The 21,721-nt window shown below is 39.2% G+C and overlaps 1 protein-coding gene across 1 annotated transcript in view; it reads left to right on the top strand.

The window, feature by feature from the left end:
- The window catches only part of LOC118309994 (copine-9-like), a 171,314-nt gene extending 150,178 nt beyond the window's left edge, over positions 1-21,136 (top strand). Inside the window, exons 16-21 of the mRNA XM_047332947.1 lie at positions 355-536; positions 6,605-6,732; positions 10,503-10,605; positions 12,458-12,515; positions 16,274-16,347; positions 17,836-21,136. Of these exons, the coding sequence (XP_047188903.1) occupies positions 355-536; positions 6,605-6,732; positions 10,503-10,605; positions 12,458-12,515; positions 16,274-16,347; positions 17,836-18,054 (764 nt within the window). The 3' untranslated portion in view covers positions 18,055-21,136. The remainder of the gene's footprint in view (positions 1-354; positions 537-6,604; positions 6,733-10,502; positions 10,606-12,457; positions 12,516-16,273; positions 16,348-17,835) is intronic.
- The last annotated feature ends 585 nt before the right edge of the window (positions 21,137-21,721 follow it).

Below are 21,721 nucleotides of genomic sequence, written 5' to 3'. Positions count from 1 at the left end.
TGCATGATCCTGCTGATAGACAAACAAATGGACAGGGACTAAAAACATAAACATAAAGGTAACAAATATGTTGTCTTAGAACATTTTACATATATGTTCAGTATAATGTATTTTTGACTTGGTAAATTAACAACAAATCCTCCTTATATCTGACTACAAAATGTATTTGCTGTTTCAATTTTAATTGTATAGAAATGCAATTTTAAACGAGACAGGGTTACATGTCTGCCACAGACTTCCCAGCAATGCATGTAAGGAAAAGTGATTTCAGAATGTAAATAAATGGCTCAAGTGTAATCATCAGTGCCATAAAATGAATCTGTACTGTAATCACATGAAAGCTTCTCTCTCTAGGTAATCCGTCCCAGCCCACCTCTCTACACTACATGAGTCCTTACCAGATGAACGCTTATGCCATGGCTCTAAAAGCTGTGGGGGAGATCATCCAGGACTACGACAGTGACAAACTCTTTCCTGCTTATGGCTTTGGAGCTAAACTTCCCCCTGATGGCAAGATCTCCCACGCCTTTCCACTGGTAAGAGCCTCTGAGAGAGAAAATGCATGTCATTTTGAGATTGTCAGGCAATGGGCTACTTGCACAACCATGTCCGGGTTCTATTTTGTACTGCTCAACTGTTTCTGGTCCGGTTCAACAGTGGCGCTGTTTCATTAGCTGATCGGTAACGAAGTATCTGCTGCAGACCTTCATATGAGGTGTGATGGAGAAATGAGCCTGGCGTATGTTAAAGCTGGGAATATAGACACATTTCTTAGCATTTAGCATAGAATGGGATGCTACCTTTGATGATAAATAGTGAAGCTTAGTAAACCGTACGACACTGATGGGCGAGCATTTAACTGCGAGAGCACAGGCAACAACACACGTCTGGAAAACTCTCAAAACCGATTAGACCGCATGTATGGATGAAATATTTTAAGCCACTATGACATGAACACCGCTAACCAATAGCCATAGCACTGTGAACCTAGCAACTAGCAGTCTGATTACAACAGCACAGTAGCATAGAGTATGGTTACAGAATGCGACAATAATATGGAAAATAAAAGATAAATGAAACAGGGATAATTAGCGGTCAAGCAGAACGCATCGTTTGTCAACCCCTTCAGTATTGCTGCTCTGTCATCTGTGGAACAAGATCTGATGTTTACATCTGCTCAATCCGCTTCCTTCTTTTTTTAACTCATTTTTGCTCGTGGTCTTTGTCGTTTATGCAGTTTCTGGCAAAGGACGTGGGCAGCTTTTTTGATGTTTGGCGTTTCTTTGCCACGGTGGTTTCAAACTAAATCCGCTTCTGCTGCTTGCTCCTCATTGCTAAGACGTGAGCTTGGTCTTGGCCGAGCGTGGGGGTTATGTGCACAGGGACTGAGCAGCGCTGCGTAGCTTTTACCTGGATGATTGACAGAGCAGAGAGACGCCCCCTGCCTGTGATTGGGGATTTTTCTTCGGGCGCGGTGGATTCTGGCAAATGGCATTAAAGGCAGTGGGGGGATCTAAATTACTTAGATTCTGTCACAGATGATCTGTCTCACATATTACTACCAGGATATAGTGAAAGTTTCAGCAAATATGAAAAAAAAATATTTTTGCAAATCCTACAGACTGCAGCTTTACGTCTTTGAAAATGAAAATTCAAATGGAGTTTGCAATTTATTTTTCAAATGGTTAGAAATGCATTTTAGTTTTAATTGTGACCTACATACTGTTTGCTTGAATGGAAAATTAGTCTGCATTGTTTATATCGCATTTAAATTTGAATATTGTCCACTGACGAGAAGGTTAAGTCTTTAAAAATTTTAATTAAAATGGAGTTTTCATTTAAATGTTCATATGTTTATCAAATTGCATTATCATTTCAATAAAGTCACAGAATGCCCATACAAGGATGTGAAAATGAAAATGAAACTTGTATGATTGCATTTTTACTCAAAAGAAACGAAAATTATAATGCTGTTGTGGAATTACATTTTCATTTTCACTTCATCATTTGAATTAAGCCCTCTACAGTTTTGGCTTCCATAATATACATCCAGTCAATGGTTTCATACTATTTGACTGAGCTACACGTTACCATGTCAAGATGGATGTTTGTTTACAAGACAACCCCACCTATTCTGTGCATTTCATATTTGATATGCTCATATAAAAGCATCACATAATATGCAGTGCAATACCTAAAAAGCTGAAGGCCTGCTATGAACTTTGAAATGTTTGCCTCTGAGTGCTCAGATTTGCCTGATTTCTGCAGTCCAGACCCGTCCTGATGTCCCAGCAAGGATGTTATTGCACAAATGTATTTATAGTCATTGATTATGAGTAATTAGTATGCAAATCCCAAATAAACATCAATAAACTTTCAAATTTAAAGGATGATGTTTCTGGACAAACAAAATTACTCCCTTCGCTGTACTGAACAACAGAGCAATTCAGCTCGGGACAACTTGTGATGTCACTGAATGGAAAGGTTACATAATCCCACAAAGCTACAGACATTGTGGAGTATTCTTGTAAAGTGGATGACTGACACAGAGGAAAGGGACACAAGGTGGGAGGAAGAAAATGAATCACGCTGTGCATCAAGAGAAAAGAAGTTATAATGACTTCTGCTTTGATTTGAACCCTCTCCCCGGATGGTGCCATTAGTTAAAAAGTGGGGTTGGAGAGGAACAAAAATAAGGAGAGTCTTAAATCTGTTGCTATTTTGGCCCTGCAGGATAAGAATTGTGGGAGATTTTTTTAAGAAGTTGATAATATGGCCGGAGCTTTTCATGTCGGCGACATGCCTCTGGTTTGCATTAGCTGAGTTTCTCTGACCTGAAACTGTCGTTTTTAATCAAGTTTGTCAAATCCCACAACCCTCCTGTCTACCTCCCAGTCTGAAGTCAGAGGTGGACAACAGCTTTTGCACATGGCTGGTCTAGATGCTCGTTTCCATATGAGCAGCCACTCAATTAGCTCTCCCAATTAAGACCCACCTCTGCGTGACGAATCCAGCCACTGTGTCATGCTAAGGCAACTCTAATTAGGAATTTATTGTTTGGAAGTAGATTGAAGCATGTCAAGCAATCGTAGAATACATCAACATCATGTTGGTTTTTTGTACTTTGTCTCATAATACAGTATATGGGTCGCGTACAACAGATCACAAGTTCACTCAAATGTGTGCTGTGCAGATGTGTACCGTTCATAAAAGGAGAAAGTGAGGATGGTTTTGTAAACAAAGACCATTTTCTTTACATCCCTGGTTCATATTGGGGTCAGAATAATTAATTAACCAGCCATGTTTCAGATATATAAACCCTTTATAAAAAAAATATGAGCATATGCAGTTTTAAAAAGCACACACTGTTCAGTGAATTAAGAGCCAGTGTACCTTGAAGCGGCCTCTCCTTCATAGGACATGAGATAAAATATTTGTCTTTGATGAGGGTTATTTGACACTGATTAACTTGGAGCCTCTGCTGCAGATCTCCTCTGTTGTAGTGCTTAATTAACACTGGCATCTGAATCTGCTTTTGATACTTTGAAGAAATCCATGATATTAAACTAAAACTTCAGTCTCATAGGAAACAATTAAGAAATAATCTTGGAGAGAGATGGCAAAAAGCCTCAGAGTGTGATCCCGCCTAAACTGCCAGCCCCATTTTGGATAATACACATGCTGAATGTAGCTGAAATCTGTTGGCATGCAGCATTTGGTTTTGTATTATTTTTAAGGCACTGTGCATGGAGGCATTGTGCATTCATGGCGGATAATTTGCCTCCATTCAGCACAGCAATGTTTCTCTACAGTCTGAATACGACTAATTCTATGCAAAGACAATCCAGCTTTTACCACAAAAGAGCCACCAGAGACCTTCACTGTCTCACACTTTACCCACATTCTAATCAAGTTTTGCTCCTGAAGTGTCTACACAGTGGGAAAATAATAATGTGGCATATTTAAAAATGCTAACTCGTGAATTAAATAGCAGACCAAAACAGAAATGGAGGAGGTGCTCACGCATTGGGGTTGTGTGACAACTCCAGGGAAGTGTTGAAATCTTTCCATGTGTGCGATTGTGGCTGAGGAGATCGTCCACTAACCAGCAGGTCGATGGTACGATCCTGGCTTCCCCAAGTCTGCATGCCTAAGTGTCGTTGGGCGAAACACTTAATTGTAAATTGCATCAGAAAAAGCCTAGAGAGGCGCTATATAAATGCAGACCATTTCAAGTTTCAGTTTCATATTTATCAAATTACCTATTGATAATATATTTTTAAACATATACATTTCCTGAATATGAACTGAATACATATGAAAATGTGTGCATATTTATTATCTGTATGCAGTATCAATGAATTAGGTATGCAATTAATATGCACCTCCTCAATAACTGGTTATGAGAAATTAATGAAGAGGGTCCTACATTTTAGATGTTCACCCATAAAAGATGATTAGCCCTGCATACTAATGACTAACCTGGTCCATTATACTTATTAAATCCACTTATGTATGTATGATTAGCTGTTATTTGCTTGATGGAATGTGTAAGAAGTACCAGTGAACTTCTGTCACCCTAAAGTTCAACACGTTAAATAAGGAGTTAATACATAAAAGGGAGACAACATTAGAATGATACCGATCAAGGAGATTGAAGGGTGTGTCTGAATAAACCTGCAGCTTTTCAAAGTGCGGATCAGCAATGGATAATTGACCTTGGCTGGGTTGAAGAAGTATTGTGGAGATGAAAGACTTTGTGTTTATTTGGCAGTTCATTTTCACATGAAAAAGGAGATGAAAGAGCTTCTCACAGGTTTGACGCATGCTTGTGATAATAAGAGTCTCAAGAGCTGCCTGTGTGTCTGTCAGCGGCCACTTCATCAGGTATGCCTGTACAGCTGTTAGAACACATATCTGATCAGTCAGTCATGTTGTCACAGAGACAAGGCCTAAAGCTCAAGTTGCTGTTTGGACATAAAAAATCTGAACTGGGAAGACTTTTTATTATATGAACAGCGATGTCTCATTTGCACCAGGCAATAACATATGATCTGTAAAATGCATGTTAATGCAGGCTGCCCAGAAGTGTGTCACAATTCCCTCTCCTCCTGCATAAGCAAACCTTGCAAATGTATTGAAGAACCTTAGCCGAGTCCACCAGTCCAGCTAAACTCATTTGGATATCCGTTGCATATTTGATCATATTGCAGGTCACAAGTACAGACCAAACATGTGAAAATGTGCCTAATATTTTAATCGGTCATGTCTTAAATGAACACACCCATTACAGATTCACAGTGCTGGTGGAAATTAACCCTTGGATTTCCTAGCAAGCATTTCTGGTAGCTGCACATCAGACCTGCACCACTTTCAGGTCTGGAACTGCTGCAGCTCAGCCTTATTGTCATGTCTGCAGTGAACGAATCTCTTGAGGTTATTCCTCAGCATCTCTGTCGGGTTAAGGTCTCGTCTCTCACTGGGGCAAAAAAGTGGATTTACTCAGTCAATCTGAAGTAAAATTCTTTCGATTTTTAGGGTCATTGTTCTGCTGCATCACTCAACTTCTATTGAGCCTCAGCAGTAGACAGCCACCCTGACATTGTCAGAATACTTTGATAAACTTGGCAATTAAAGGGCTAGTTCAGTGATTTTGAAGTGGGGTTCTATGAGTTACTTATGCATAGTTAATATGTTGCCTCATGGAGATGGTGATCATTGATGTCATTTTACAGAGTTTGGAGGAGAAGTGGAAGTAGCAAAAGTCTGAGTCCCACTGTTGCAGAGCGGACCACCGAAAAACGTCTTTTTCGGCCACATTTTTAAACGTTACCAAAAAAAAGTAATATCCGTTCAATTGTATGCTTTTTTTCTCATCTTCTTCCTACAAATGTCAGCTAGTTAAGCTTATTGCTTGATTGTGTGATTGCGCAGATATGGGTTGACCCAAGTGCATAACATAAATATCCAATCAGCAAATCATGTGGCAGCAGTAAAAGCTATAAAAATCAACCATAAACTGGCCTAAAAAGGAGCAAGCACTTAGGCGACTGTGGAGAGAAAAAAAACTTTTAACAGGATGTAATTTCTATCAAATCCGGGCTTAGTTGTGGACGGAACATCTGCCTCCCATTCCCAAATATCACCTGTTGCACAGAGTTTTTTTTAATTCAGCTAGTTGTATAGTAAACACTTTGAGGGGCCAATTTTGTTTCCCACGTATTATGTATGAAGGGATGTACATTGAGAAGAATAAACAATAAAATGTCCTGAGTTGCATGGGTCTCCAAAAATAATGTTAGTTACACAGTGATTCAAAGACAGTATAGAATGTTTAAGGTTAGAGAATGATTCATGTTTTATGAATAGCCCCAGATCTAATATATATATCTTGAAACCAATATCATATAGTGAATCAAGAAACGCAAGGGGCATATTTTGTGTGTGTGTGTGAGAGAGAGACAGAGCTGGGCAAATCAGAAAAAAAGGAAAATATACAACAAGGTGCGACCGGTATTATTTTTTATAAAAAATCTTTACAGGTTTCTTTCCTATAGGTTGAATACTTTTTTTTTTTTCACATATTGAGTTTTCTCTCTGGCAGAACTCAAATACAGAAAACCCAAACTGTGTGGGGATCGATGGTGTGCTAGAGGCATACTTCCAGAGCCTGCGGACAGTTCAGCTCTATGGCCCAACCAACTTTTCTCCTGTCATCAACCAGGTGGCTCGGTGAGACACACACACACACACACACACACACACACACACACACACACACACACACACGCACACACCTTTCTGGGTTTCTATGAGAACCTTATTGACATCCATTCGCTCCTCATAACCCTAACCATTAAAACTAAATACCTAATCTCAACCTCCCTCCCTTGTTCAAAACCTATGCCTTACTACATTAGGACGTTGACCATTTGTATAGATAAATCCAGGTAAGAATAAACATAACTGTAAAACCAAGGCTCAACCTTCAAACTCTCTTCACTAGTTAGTAATGAAGACTTTCAAAAATGTCCTTTCAATGCAGAAATGTCCTTAATATGACGGCTTGAAACTGAAGTGGCCCTTATAGTGATAACACTGTAAACATACATGTAAAAGGCACACTCAACACAAAACAATACACACATAAACACAGGCACACATGCAGTATACATACACTGACACATAGTTTTACATTCACTTATACATAATGTCTCATCCATAAAATATGCAAAGATGTTTCATATGCATGTGTTACTTGGGCCATCATGGGAAGCCAGCTGTTTATGTGCATCATGCATATCATATATATAAACAGAAGATCTGAGGCACTTCGATAGAAACTCACTTTTACTCTCTAGAGAAATCAGATTTTTCATTTTATTTTTCCAGACAGATTTTAACAACAGTAAAAATATTGCATTGGATTGCAGTGGAATTGAAATAACTTGTTAAGGACTCAATTTACAGACCACAGACAGAGGAAGCAGTTTAAGAGGTTTACTCAAATTATACAAGGAATGTGCAGAGGGGTTTTGAGGTGGCCGGCAGGTGAGCAGGGGTGAGGCAGGCAGAGACAGGCTAGCAGTTGGTCAGGTAATCTCCTCTGGCTGAGACTGGCTTCCAACCACAAATACAGCCTGGACAGAAAACGTGATTAAAACAGAGAACCGCTGACAGAACATGATACACACAAGCTAGGTCGGCCTTGTACTATACCACAACAGGGCGAACAATCCAGCATCGAAGCCATGCCCAGCCAGGCTTAACAGCAGGGGTTGATAACAGATTCACACCAGGTATATTTCAGTGTGTATTTCCACCGTGTGGTATAAGATGTGCTTCATAGACAACGTAAATGATGACTTATGACCCTTCCTGGTCATATTCATACTCTTCTTCTACTTCGGATTGAGGTTGTTTATGTTCCTGCATGGCGCGTCACGTTAAATATTGCTGCCGCAATGAATTGTGTGGTGTCTATTTCTTCTTTCCTTTTGCATAGGAAGGTCCAGTGTAGCATATGCTAAAGGAGATAGGAAAGGAAGGATTAAAGTACCTTTCCTATGCATTCAGATGACTTTTCAGCAGTCATACTGCCCCTGCATTAATGAGAACATAAACTGACAATAATAATAATGCATATTCCATAGCTTTTGTAGACTGGAAAGTAATGCCTCATGAAGAACAACTGACTCTTGTTAGTTTTTACTCTGCTGTGATTTGGCTGCTGTCTTTGTACTGATGCTGACTGTTCATTACTTTGTTATATTATAAGGTACTTTGTACTTTGTTTCAGCTATGAGAAAGTATCGTAGACACTTCTGTGCTGAATAAGATGCTCTGGGTTCTGCTGAGCATCAGAAGGAGCACTGAAAAGAGGGGGTGGGTTTGTTTTGCTGTTGGCTTCAACATCTTTCACTGTAACCTCTTACTGCAAACTATCAGTGACTGTGGGTAGGAGTCAGGACACAGACATTCACAGTGTCTAATCACACAGAGACAACTTGGGAAGAGCTATGTTTTATAATTCAGTTGTAGAATGTGACTAAAAAGCAGGGGTGGAGTGGGGATGAAAATAAACCCAGGACATCTGAGTCAGACCCAACAATCCACCACCTGGAAAAACACAAACACTGATACAGCCCATGTCAGACTTTTCATTTTAATGAGTGGCATTTCTTCTCCATGTCCGAAATAATTACATTGACAAAACATTTTGATATGTTGTATTGTAAGTGTCTTAGAATTTCTGATGAAACTAGAACAGAGTGACCTAAACCAAGACAGGTTGATCCCAGAGTCAGTGTTAGGAATGGTACCTCCACAGAAGTGGTAAAAGGGTAGATTGAGCTGGGTCATTAAACATCATCATCATCATCAGCCCATTTTGCATAGCGACCCGATGGTCATTCCATTTGTCCACATTTGCCCTCTTTTCGGGTTTGGGGCCTGAGGGGCTGCCAGTGAAGCCATGGGGCCTCCCTGAAATCTGATCTTGATGCGCCTGGTTCAGCAAAAGAAAGGTTCATAGGTTGTTGGCATATAAGTATAGTGGACGGTTTAGGGAACATGAATACAGGCCAAGGGCACAGAGGGAAAGGGACTCCATTGGACATTACTTCTAACATGTCTTGTTATTAAGTCAATTAAGGACAACTGAAAGAGATGAAAAATGACAATAAAGACATCCAAAACCACAAAGGGATGGAAAAAAAAACTAGCGCTTTCGTGGTGTTATCGATCACTCAAAGTGTTTTACAGTACAAGTCACCTTCACCCATTCACACACCATTCATACGGTGCTAAAACACAGGCAAAACAACCACAAAATTACACAAAATGAACACAAAAACACACAAAACAACCATTAAGATACAAATGACCGAAACATTCCAAACGGAAGTGGGGGGCTTCTACGGGTTGATGTCCAGGGGTCCATTTTCCCATAACCTCACCATGGTTATAGGTTATTCACTGTTACAAACAGCAGCTGCTATTGATATCATTTCATATTATAGAATATTTAAAGTTATATATTTGGCATTGATTGATTTATTACAATGAGTAAACAATGTTACTGTTAATAATGTAAAGTCTATTGTATCCCAGAACCAGGGCTTTCAGTATGAGTTTTGACACATATTTTGTTATTATTATAGTATATTATTATAGTATATTATATTAGTTGTTATTATATTTTACACATTGCCCAGTCTGGACTTCCCATTCTGAAGTTGCCCCTGCTTCCTTTCTTTTTCATTTATTTATGTATTTATCTATTATATATTAGTGATTTCTTTTGTTTTAGTTTCTTACATCAAACAGCTGGTGCAGTTGCCCCACTAAGTATTTGATCAGTCACACACTGAGGACATGATTATTTTCCAGTTATTGTTTTCTGAACAACCATGCACCCACATTGTTAGTGCCTCAATAACATAATTAGATAGGAATAAGCTTGACAGAGTGTCTTCTTGTTGAACCCTGCAGCACATCCTTATCATCATACAGGCTCTTTCTTTTCTTTGAAGTAGAGCTGGTGTTTTTAATGGATTTTGTCTACTTATTACCTGCAACTGTATTTTTTTCCTCCTATGCAAACCAATAATATCCTTTACCTGGAGTGTAGCGTGTAGTGACAGAAAAACAGTTTGCCATTTGCCTGCTCTCAGCCTCAGGCCAGACTGAGAGTGTGAGCCAATCAAACAGTGAGTCAGACAGCAGGTCTTCCTTCTCCCTGCTGACAGACACACACACACACACACACACCAACAAAAATATTCCATTACACAACACTGTTTTATGTGGACTATTTTATGAGAAGTATTTTGCAGAGAAGAATCCACTCTTGGACATACATCCTCCTCACAGATTATTTATGATAATTATCTTCTAAATCCTTCAGAATAAAAAAGCGTTAAAATGTTAAAACTCACTGAGTGAGCACAGATCATTGAGATTAATTTATTTGTGTGTGTGATTGTGTGCTATGATGTTAGATGTGCCGGAGAAGTGACTGACGGCTCCCAGTACTTTGTGCTGCTGATGATTACTGACGGCGTCATCTCAGACATGGCCCAGACAAAAGAGGCTGTGGTTAATGTGAGTCAACGCAACACTGCAAACACAACAGCACTGTATGTAAGGATGTCAAATGGACTCCCCTACTGCATGCAAGGACAGAAAACTAATTAAATACACTAGGGGAGGGAGACGGTCCGTGTATATTTTGGTCATTGGATTTTCTTTTTAGAAACGGGTTTTAAAAACAAAAAACGAATGGTTATTTGATTTTAGTTATAAAATACAAAATTTAAAATTTAAAAACAAGCCGTTTTTCTTTTTCGTGGTCAAAAAGCCCTCGCTGGGCTTCACTCCGGTTTCTTGATCAAGCTCTTTATATCCTGCATTAAAGCTGTGACTCGTCAGCAGATAGTTTTGTTTCCACTGTGGTTAAACACTCGGGCAGTTTCTTCTATGACTTTGTTTAGATCTTGTTCAGTGATTTTGTCTTCTCTGATGGTTTAGCCCAGTTTCTGAGGCAGGCCAGTATAAGTCCTGTTACTCATTCACGAAACCATTGCCGAACTCACGCTGCCTTGCTCCTGCTTCTCTACTTAACTGCTCAACGACACCACCCTCAATCCTCACCCTCTATAGCTTGAACGACTTTTAAATCTGTTAAAACTCTCATTGAGTCTGGTCGTCTGCATTTTGGGTCCAAATTCTAGCTCAGCCCTCAACTCTTTTAAATACAAAAATAGACAAACTGCGCCCCCTGAACTGTCAGTTCTCAAAGGGTTCCTTGAATTATGTGTAATTAATATATCATGAATATTTTATTAATATTATTAAATATTATTATTATATATTGCACATAACTTAGTTGTTGTACAATGTTTAATTTCTTGCATTAAAGTTTTAATCTTAAAAATGTTGTGGGGATTTGTGTTGGAAATATGATGGGGGTGTGGGGGGTGGTTGTCATGTCCTAGGAACACGACGTGTAGCTCCATCATTTCCATGTATCACAGTCACAGCACCATCCTCATTGAGTCTCTTGCTTTGAAAAGCACCACATCCGGTCTGTGAAAATTAGAAAACAGGCCTATATTTTGTTTCAGTTTTCTAGTGATTCTGACCGTAAAAAAGAAAAACGGCTTGTTTTACAATTTTCAATTTTGTATTTTAAATCCGAAAACAAAATAACCATTCATTTTTGTTTTTTAATACCCGTTTCTGAAAAGAAAATCCAATAACCAAAATATACACTGACCGGGAGACAGTAAGACACAGGTGTAAGTGTAGGGATACACCAACACCACGTCAAACAACTCACATCGACAAAGACCTTCTGCTGTGTCTGCTCTCGTCACATAAGTCTGGCAGTGCCATGCAAACAACATTGTACCCAGAACACACCGCCAAGACGGCCAACAATTACGATGGTACGGAACACACCGCCACGACTTGGACTACTCATTGACGTTCAGACAAGTTCAGACAGCCGGCCGTTGCTTTGATGTGTAGAACCCTTAAAATATTAGGGCTTGCCAGACAATTACTGAAGCAGGAAACACTAGGGCAGGAAGTAAGATCTGAAACGAGAGGGAAATACAACAAAGAATGGAAAATAATGAAACCATGACACAGGAGACTGAGTGGTTCCTGACACCCACCTCAATGCCACATGTTCTTTTCCTGAGGAAGCTCATACAGTAGAAGCATGCACAGGTGGGCTTGCTTTATTCAGTCACTCTCATATGGTCTCACCCACTCAGACATGATTCTCCATATTTCCCACATGCGTCACCGTGGTGAAATAAGATTTTATATATATGTATAGCTGCACCTGTATATACTCAGTACATCCAAGCATGCTTTGAACAGTTTGTTTCTTTTTCATCAGGGAACATTTGTGTGACTTACACGCCCCCCTGTGTTTTCTCCACAGGCAGCCTCCCTCCCCATGTCTGTCATCATAGTAGGAGTGGGCCCTGCTGAGTTTGATGGTAAGTGTGTGTGTGTGCGTGTGTGTGTGTGTGTGTGTGTGTGTGTGTGTGTGTGTGTGAGTGTGTGTATCATTTTATCTGTTCAGTTGACACAATAAAGGAACCTTTTCTTCAATGCATTATCCACGTTACTGCATTGTGAAAATAGTTTAAATATACAGGAACTTGGCCGATTTCACTGCATACACATAAATCCATATAAATCCTCAAATGGGGAATTTAGACGGTCTTGGACTGTGCACAAGTGGCGATTTCCACATTTCCTCATTCTGTGATAAGTGAGACGGAAGTGAGCTGGCATAATCACACTGTGTCCCTGAATCCTTTCTTTTCCAGACCTTTCCATCTAACAGACAAACTCCTTTCAAACCGCAACAAATAGAACTGACGGACAAGCAATAAGAATAAAACCCTGATGCAAAAGCCACTGTACATCAAACAGATACAGTTAGAAAGTAGCTGCTAAACAGAAGGGTAGCTGAAGAGACAGATATTCTGTTTGTTGTTTTCATATTGTCAATATCAGACCTTCATGATATTTTTGTCTTTTGAGATGGTCTCTGTCGGATTAGGAGATCAAAGACTGATACATTCCTGCTGTCACTTGGCCTAAGCCATGGCAGACTACATGTTGGACCCCCACCAATCATGGGTTGCCATCCTGTATAGTGTACATACAGTAGGTGGGTGAGATAAACCTTAAGTGTTTATCTGACAACATCACAAATGTTTGCGTATATAATCATAATGTTATGAATGTGAACCTGAAGCCAGTCACTGGTCACTGGGCAGCAGTGGATGGCTCTGTCCTTTTCCTCCACTGGCAGCAGAGAGGTTCACTGAACCTTTAATTCAATTTTCATAGTATATTCATCATTTGACTTGTTTTTGATTCCTAACTTCTGTTTCTAATACATGGAATGTATTACTCAAATTTACTTTCATGTTACAAATCATATTTTATACACCACCTGATAATGCTTTGATACATCTATAATTAACTAACTGTGTCCAAAAACCCAAAGAGATTATAAATCACCAATCTTATTTTACTACCTTCAACATTTCATGTCTGTCTATCAATGTCATCATATTGTAGGAACTATGGCATGAAGTCTTAGACAATTTTTCTCTTCTGATGTCACGTGTGCTTTACAGAGAAGTGAAATAAGAAAAGGGATTCCACATGACATGCTCATCTTCTGAGCGTGACTACAATAAATTGGTGTATTTCTAGAAGTTAAAGTGCAAAATCAATTAGAAAGGAACAGTCGTACATTGAGACCATATTCACTGTGCAGGGTGAAAGCTTGTGTGTGACAGAGAAATTTTTTTATTGGAGTTAGAGAGCAAGATGGTAGATTTGTGGTGAACCTATTTATAAATCCGTCATCTCAGTCACTAGTTTGAGTGAACAGAATTCTGTGAAGGCATAAGTTCACTTCATTTGAATTAGGTAAGTCTAAAGTTAGAGAGGCTTGCAGGAATTTAAGTGACAAGAGCACAGCTTAATTTCTGCGTTTAGTGAATCATCTGTGATGTTCGTTTTATTGGCCTTCTGTGTACCAACACTCTGCAGATTCTGTTGCTCAGCATACAGAACTTGTGCACGTATACCCTGATTTACCCTCTGTGATGCTTGAAAAGCTTCAAAACCAGACATGTGGCTAGCAAAGAATAATACAAGATGCAGTCCTCCTTTGATTTCTGTGCTCTAAATGTATTCAGCCTCCTATACAAAGGTTTACCCAGCACCTGAACCCTCCTTCGTCTTTAACACTGTCTGTCTCAGTGTATTACTTTTCTGTCTCCTCTCATGTCTCTGTTAATTCTGTCCAGTCCTGTCCTGTCCTCTCTCTCTCTCTCTCTCTCTCTCTCTCTCTCTCTCTCTCCATCCTCTGTTTGACCATCTCCTTTCAAACAGTCTTGTCATTTACCCCATCCCACTGCTTCTCCTTTTTCTCTGCAGTTCCAGACCACCATCTCCTGTCGACAGTATTTGTGTCATGTAGTCTCACCAGTCTCCCATCAGCATCGCTCAGTACCTTTTCATTTCATTTAATTTCTTTTCTTTTCCTTTTAATTAAAATATTAAAACAGTCCCTCTTGGGAATGCCACAGATTGTTTGTCACTGGCTAATTTGATTTGCTTTGTTGACAACAATCAATAAATAAATGGATGTAGGAAGATATTCCTGTCCTTTGCATCCCCTTCGTTCCTGTGTCTGCGTAAGTTCTGATGATGTTGTTTTACATAAGGGAGACAACAGGAGGGAACACATCCATTGCAACAAATCTTAGCAGCTTAGTGGGGAACACTTCAAATTACAATCTCTAAATACACACCTTCACGACAAAAAAACAACAATTCAGTTAATGGAAAGAAAAATATATCACACACATTGAACACGTCTTTTATAATAATACCTTCTGGTGCAGAAGTTCGGCACTGGGAATTATTCGTTTTCTACATTCTAAATTTCTAAAAATGACATAGATCACAAAAAAAAATAATAATACCAAGAATTGACCTCTTGCGAAACTCCAATTAAAAATATTATTATTATTATTATTATTATTATTATTATTATTATTATTATTATTATTATTATTATTATTATCAATAATACTATTATCATCATTATTATTATTATCAAAAATATACATCATCCTTAACAAAGCTAGCTCTACACCATGTTGTAGTTATTCCTTTAATTTTGCCTGTTTCCTCTCTGTTTTCTCTCATCCCCTCATCTCTATCCACTGAACATCAAACCCTCTGCATATGATTGTTGGCCCCACTCAGCCTTCCGAGACTCCGGGCAGAGACGGTGGGACAAGTGTAAAGGCACATAGCAAATAGTGAAACTAAATCTGGCACACCCACACAGAAAACCTGCAGTGAATAGGCCCTCTCCTTAGTGTTTGAAGTGGGACACCTCCTCCGAAGGCAAGTAGGGACATCCCTTCCCTACCCAAGCTTATAATTAGTTTATTTTAAAACCTAAAACCTTGTTACGGCTGCATGATTCTGTAAGAGCTTTGCTCCCTTAGTCACCTTACCCAAGATAAAACTAATAGATCGGCACAGAAATCAGCACAGCGTGTGCTGTGTTTGATATCAGAATTATTGCACAAGTAGACAAAGAACTCCTGAGGATTGAAAAACTGAGAAACTAATTCAACAAAATTAATATACATTTGGTGGGTGAAATTTTCCCTGTGAGATAAAATTAATGTTGTTTATTCTGGAATTGGAGTTAGATTATCCACCTAAACGTTATATGAATTCCACTACATTACTGTTAAAACAAAAAACAAAGCCTCTCATTTCATATGGGATTAGGAGACCAATAGATTATAGCATACATACTTCTTTACAGTCTAGTATTGTGTGGACCACAGTTTACATCTCAGGATAGAAAGAAAATAATTGTTCTTCATACAATAGAAGTATTTCAATAAAATAATAAGCAATCAGACTGACACTATTGATGATAATAAGTATAAGGAGATGGTCGAGGTGGATGGTGATAGAGTCCCATCCATGTTTAGGTTAAGCAACAGAAGTACTTTGATGAAGATGGTGGTTTCTGAAATCAATGTGATCTTTTTTTCAGTTGAATAGAAGCATAGTATTTTGGAAACAAGGTTGCCTCCACCTGCAGCACATCTAGTTTGTTTGGCAAAACAGATGTAGGATCTACAGTATATAATGCCTCCACCTAACATATAAATGTTGTGTTTGTTGTGTGCAGCTATGGAGGAGCTGGATGGGGATGAGGTCAGAGTGTCGTCCAAAGGACGCTTAGCTGAGAGAGACATCGTCCAGGTACAGTATATTCTACATACACACTGGTCTTCGACCTTTGATGCTTTAATGTTGATTCTGTGACCAGAAAATATCTTCAACTTCAACCTACACGTTATACAGAGTATGTGCCTCAGAATTCGATCCTGCGGCACAGTGGTTTGGCTAAAGCAGTGTTTTGCTGAGTACAATGACTAAAGCTACAATATGCAAGTGCTGGGAATCAAGTTTGAAATTTCAATGTGGGTGAAGTAGTAGACAGAAAAAATTTTCCCCATCAGAATTGAAGGAAGACCCCCCCTATTAGAGGCAGCCAATGGGCTTACCCTGATATTCTTACCCTTACCTTAACCAATTCAATTAAGGCAGAACATTCTAGTAGACTAGGTGGGGGAGGAAATAAGGTTGTAGACAGAAATGTGTTCACATTATGAGTGACAGACGTGAGCTCCCGCCCCTGACTGCGGCCTTCTCTGATTAAGATTGGGGCATGTTAACAACATAGAAGCCTTTGCCTGCATCTCTCTACATTAACATATGTTTTGTATTTTTACTAAAGAAAGTTTTTCATGTACATGTGGAGGGTAGCGAGTCTGTACGAGAGCTGTTATCAACAGCAGCTGAGTGTACTGGTTTTGACGTGTTTGTATTAGTGAATGGTTTCAGCAGCGACCGCATACAGGAATAGTAAGCCCCGAGGGAAAGTCGGTCAGTCACCACCCGCACTGCCAAAAGCTGAACTGTCACAGGACTCGAAAGAGTTTGTTAAAATATTCAATGCCGTAATGCATTCATGTATATAGCTGAAAGACATAATATCCAGGACCATAATTCACTGGTGACTTCATTTGAATCTGTGCAGTAGTGATCCATTCTCAGCTGTCAAACACAACATTTCAACCTGGTTTATCTAGCATCAAACAACTTATTAAAATCAAACGTATCAGAAACATGAACAGTTGAACATACATCAGTATAATTAGAACTACCTAAAATGTCAGAAACCATCTTGGGGAAAAATTTATTTACAGTGTACTTTGAAACTTATTTTTTTGGTATGGCTCGTGTCTCATATGCTAAGGTTTAGGACCTAGGGTTTGGGACCTATAGATCACCAGGAGGCCATCAAATTGTTTTAGCTTCACTTGTGGGAGCTGTCATGTTGTCCATCTTTATATAGAGTCTATGCTTTTGACCTTGTCCTCACTATGTCCTTATATGCTGTCATTGATGTAGACACACTTTTGAGCATTTGCTGTAGTCTCATTCTGAACACTACATAGACGTGTGTTGATCTGTTATAACAGCCAATGTACATGCAATTAATGAAGCGTCAGAGTTCTTCCATAAATCAAGTCAGATGTGAAGACAATTAAATTAATCAAAGTGGATTTCCAAACTTATTTTCAATCGCCTCTATGAACTGCAACAATAATGAGTTAAAGCAATTTAACAAATACAGAATTTAGGGAACATGTTATTATCTTCCATTGTCGCTTTCCTGTTTAGTTCGTTCCTTTCCGGGACTACATTGACCGCTCAGGCAATCAGGTCTTGAGCATGGCCCGCCTGGCCAAGGACGTCCTGGCAGAGATCCCTGACCAGCTGCTGTCCTTCATGAAGAGTCGGGGGATTGAACCCCGGCCCCCGCTGCCCGTCACCTCTGAATCCCCCTCAATGTCCACTACCACCATGACCACCACCAAGGAACACAACATGCATGCCTGAAAATGAGGGCATTGCATGTTGTCTGCAATTTGAGCAAACGGTGTGTGTGTGTGTGTGTGTGTGTGTGTGTGTGCGTGACAGGAACCGGGTCAGGCTTGTTTTCACAGTAAACTTAAAGAGACAAGAAGAGAAAACATTCCATTAAATGTGTATGTGGCAAGAATTCCTTTGACAAGATCTGGATCAGAAGAGTAGAAAATACACTTTTGATCTTTTTAATGTTTCTTGTTCTGACTTCCTTCAGCTCTTGTCACTGCAGATGCAACACACAACTCCGCAGTGAAACAACTCCATTCAAATCATAGGCTTCAAATATAGTATGGCTGTTTCTCCTCAGTCAACAATTACTGCAAACTTTTTCTTTTTTTTCTTGAGGACCCAACGGCTCTTGCCGAACCAGATCTGATTCCACCCCAATTTAGTTCTGGCTTTGTCTGCTCTGATATAGTAATAAATCATGAAGTAGCTGACAATTTGATTCCTATCTATTGTAAAGAAAGACAGCACGGAGAAAGATGTTCCTTTCTCTATTTAATGATTCTCAGGACATTCCAAAGGCTTGACCATAGCCCAGGAACCAGAAAATAGTCAAAAAGGAAATTAATCCTGTCCTGGTTGTCGCAACTAAGCACCAGGGGACACTGGTTCTTTTAATTGCTTTGTGAAAGTGTATGCTGGATATTATTCTATGCTGAATATGACATTCATTTCTTTTTCTTTGAAGGGGTAATGAATGCTCTACATTTCAAAGTCAAATTTCAGAGATGGAACATCGGCAAGTCTAAATTAATCCCACTTGGACATGAAGAGAGGCTTTGGCAAGCAGCTCCTCAAAGCAGGAACTATATTAGGCTCTGTAGCTGGCTCGAGATGGAGAACAGACTGAAACATCATCCACTCCAGAGCCTCCACTTCCTCCAGCTTGTGGACCATTTAACAGTATCAGGCTGTGCAATTTATTTCAGCCCTGGTTGTAAAGCTCGACATCAATATATCAGTTGGCTCTGCTGTGCACCCTCTTCCTAAATTGTAACTCTCTCAGTTTAGGTCAATTTTTCGTGACTGGACACCTCTGTCTCAGGCTGCCTGGAGCTGATCAATGTGCATCACACACAGTCCAGAATTTTTCATATGTAGCAGAGAATGTGTGGAAGTGTCAGGGTCACCTTTTTTTTTTCCTTATTTAATTTTATTCGAAGAGGAAGAAAATTTGTGTAGTGGAGACTGGGGTTTGGTATTCACTGAGTTGTCAGTTTATCATGTAAAACGAATGCAGTCTAATGCAACAGTCCTACATTAAATGCCCCATTGTGGCTATAATGTTCTGGTTTTTTTGGAAAATTAGTTGAAGAGGCGTTGAAAAAACTCTTTTTATAATTTTGGGGTAAGTGTTTATACAGAAAGGTGTTTCTGCTATGTAGCCAACCATCATTGATTTGAATGGCATGGATCAAATAATAGAAAACACCATGCCATGATGCACGACAGTCCATTATTGTAACCCTAATTCATTGTTATATTGGACTACTTCAGTGTACCTAGCTAGGTGTTCCTAATAAAGTAAACACTGAGTATGTATAGTGCTGTGTCAGAGACATTGTTTTCAGGGCTGTGTTGACTGCACATTTCCCTCATCATTTCTAAAGGGTTTTTTTTAATTACCCTTTTCACTACTGTGTATGTGTGTGTGTGTGTGTGTTTGTGTGTGTGTGTGTGGGAGGGTATCCCGAGATGATTTATTTCGGAGCTGACTGGGGGGGTGGGGGTTGACACATGCACACAGTACGCTCCTACAGAGGAAGGCCGGTGATAGGTTGAGATCTGCCTGCCTTGGTTGTGCCAATGCACAATGCGAAAGTGGTATCTATCTACTGAGTTTATGCTGAATCCTGCCGTGTATGGTGTACAGTGTGTATGTGTATTTAAAAGAGAGAGGGAAAGAGTGACAGCCGGGTAAAGAGCGCTGCACACATCTCTATAATTAAGCAAAACGCAAAGTTAGAGATCTTTTATGTTGTGTAAAAAAAAACCATATATAGTAGCCTATATCCAAGCAGCAGGGTATGCAGCGCCCCTCTGTTTTTCATTTCATTTGTTATGCCTTTGTTGTGTGCATGAACCATTCAGGCAAAACTGAAAGAAAACCCAGATATTATTTACTTTTAGATGTTCAGCTCTCCTTTATCACATGTACACTGATCTGAAAACAGATACCATGCTTGTTAAATCTGTCTCTGACCTTTGGAACTTGGATGAATGGTTCAACCTGACAGCAACACAGACAAATATAAAGTTGGAGAGATTTCTTTAAAGACTACAGTAACAAATGGATTTATCTTTCTTGAACACGTGTCATGTTGTATCAGAAAAGAAACGGATATGTGGCCTTATTTCTGTCATAATTCTACAAGTATGCGAGAGGCAGGACTCTATTTTTATATGACTACACAGGACATCCATTATTTTGCATGCTTATTGGGCTAATATGCTGCCAATGATTGTACTTGTTTAGGAAAAATATCTGTATCTTTACTCATATCTGAAAATGACTTCAAACTGTATTCTCACCTGTTGACTTTTGTACTGTGCAGCAGCATTCTTTCTATTTCTACTGTTATTGTGTACAATATACTTGAAGGAACTGCCAACTTAATAATAAGCCAAAACCTATAGAAGACACGTGAATAGTAGGGTAGATTTGTATCATACAGTGACAAAAACACATATGCATGTGTGTGTTTTACGAACAAGAGGTACACCAACCCAAAGTCACATACATGTAACTTATTGGATATTTTTGTATGAAGCATGTGCAACTTTCTATACGGTGTGTACAGTGTTAGTTAATGACACTGACTAACATTATACTGCTCACTACTGCTCCCCAGTCCAAGGTGTTCCGTGCAGCGGACATGTAGGTCAGATGAAAATATGTCTAACGTGATGTACAGAATATCTTGTGAATGGTCTTCCTTCTATTTCATTATTCTCTGATACTCTAAATGTATACCTGTTATTTTTGTATCCATTTGTGTTGGACACAGTAATTTTTTTTAGCTTTGTCACTGTTTTCTATCTTTTGCTTGGGAACCAAATAAATATATGATTTAAGGCTTGTCGTCTAATCTGTGCGTAGCAGTGTTGTCTGTTACTATCTTGTCCTTCCGCCTACTTTTGTTCTTTTTAGAAAGTGATGAGTGACGAGAAGTGAACACACTGTGTACTCTTAAAATGTTGGTTTAATCATGGTTGAGATGATGCACAGGGTTTCTACTGTGTTTTCGTTAAATAGTACTATGCTGCCACTCAGTGGAAACAGAATGATAGAACACTGACTGGGACTGGAAATTATTCTTGAGTTATTTTATGTGTTTGTCTTCACATTTCAATAGTTTAAAAAAACATTATCAGGAGGATGGATCTTTCCATTTATTCATATATTAAATTTATTTGTGTAGATATTGTATATATTTTGTATGTGTGCTGTGTGAAACGTACTGCTTGCTACAACACCGGAATGTCCCAGCTTGGGATGAATGAAGTATATCTATCTATCTATCTATCTATCTAAATGTATCGATTATATTAAGTACTGATTAATGCCACTCAAATTCACCAATACAATCAATGCAACGTGCCATTGGGTCCCCCTGACCTACTTTAACCC

The sequence above is a fragment of the Scophthalmus maximus genome, chromosome 6 (genome assembly GCF_022379125.1).
Source record: "Scophthalmus maximus strain ysfricsl-2021 chromosome 6, ASM2237912v1, whole genome shotgun sequence".
In the NCBI taxonomy this organism is placed as follows: Eukaryota; Metazoa; Chordata; class Actinopteri; order Pleuronectiformes; family Scophthalmidae; genus Scophthalmus; species Scophthalmus maximus.
Note: the sequence above shows the minus strand (reverse complement) of the source record. Positions and strands in the feature narration are given on the sequence as shown.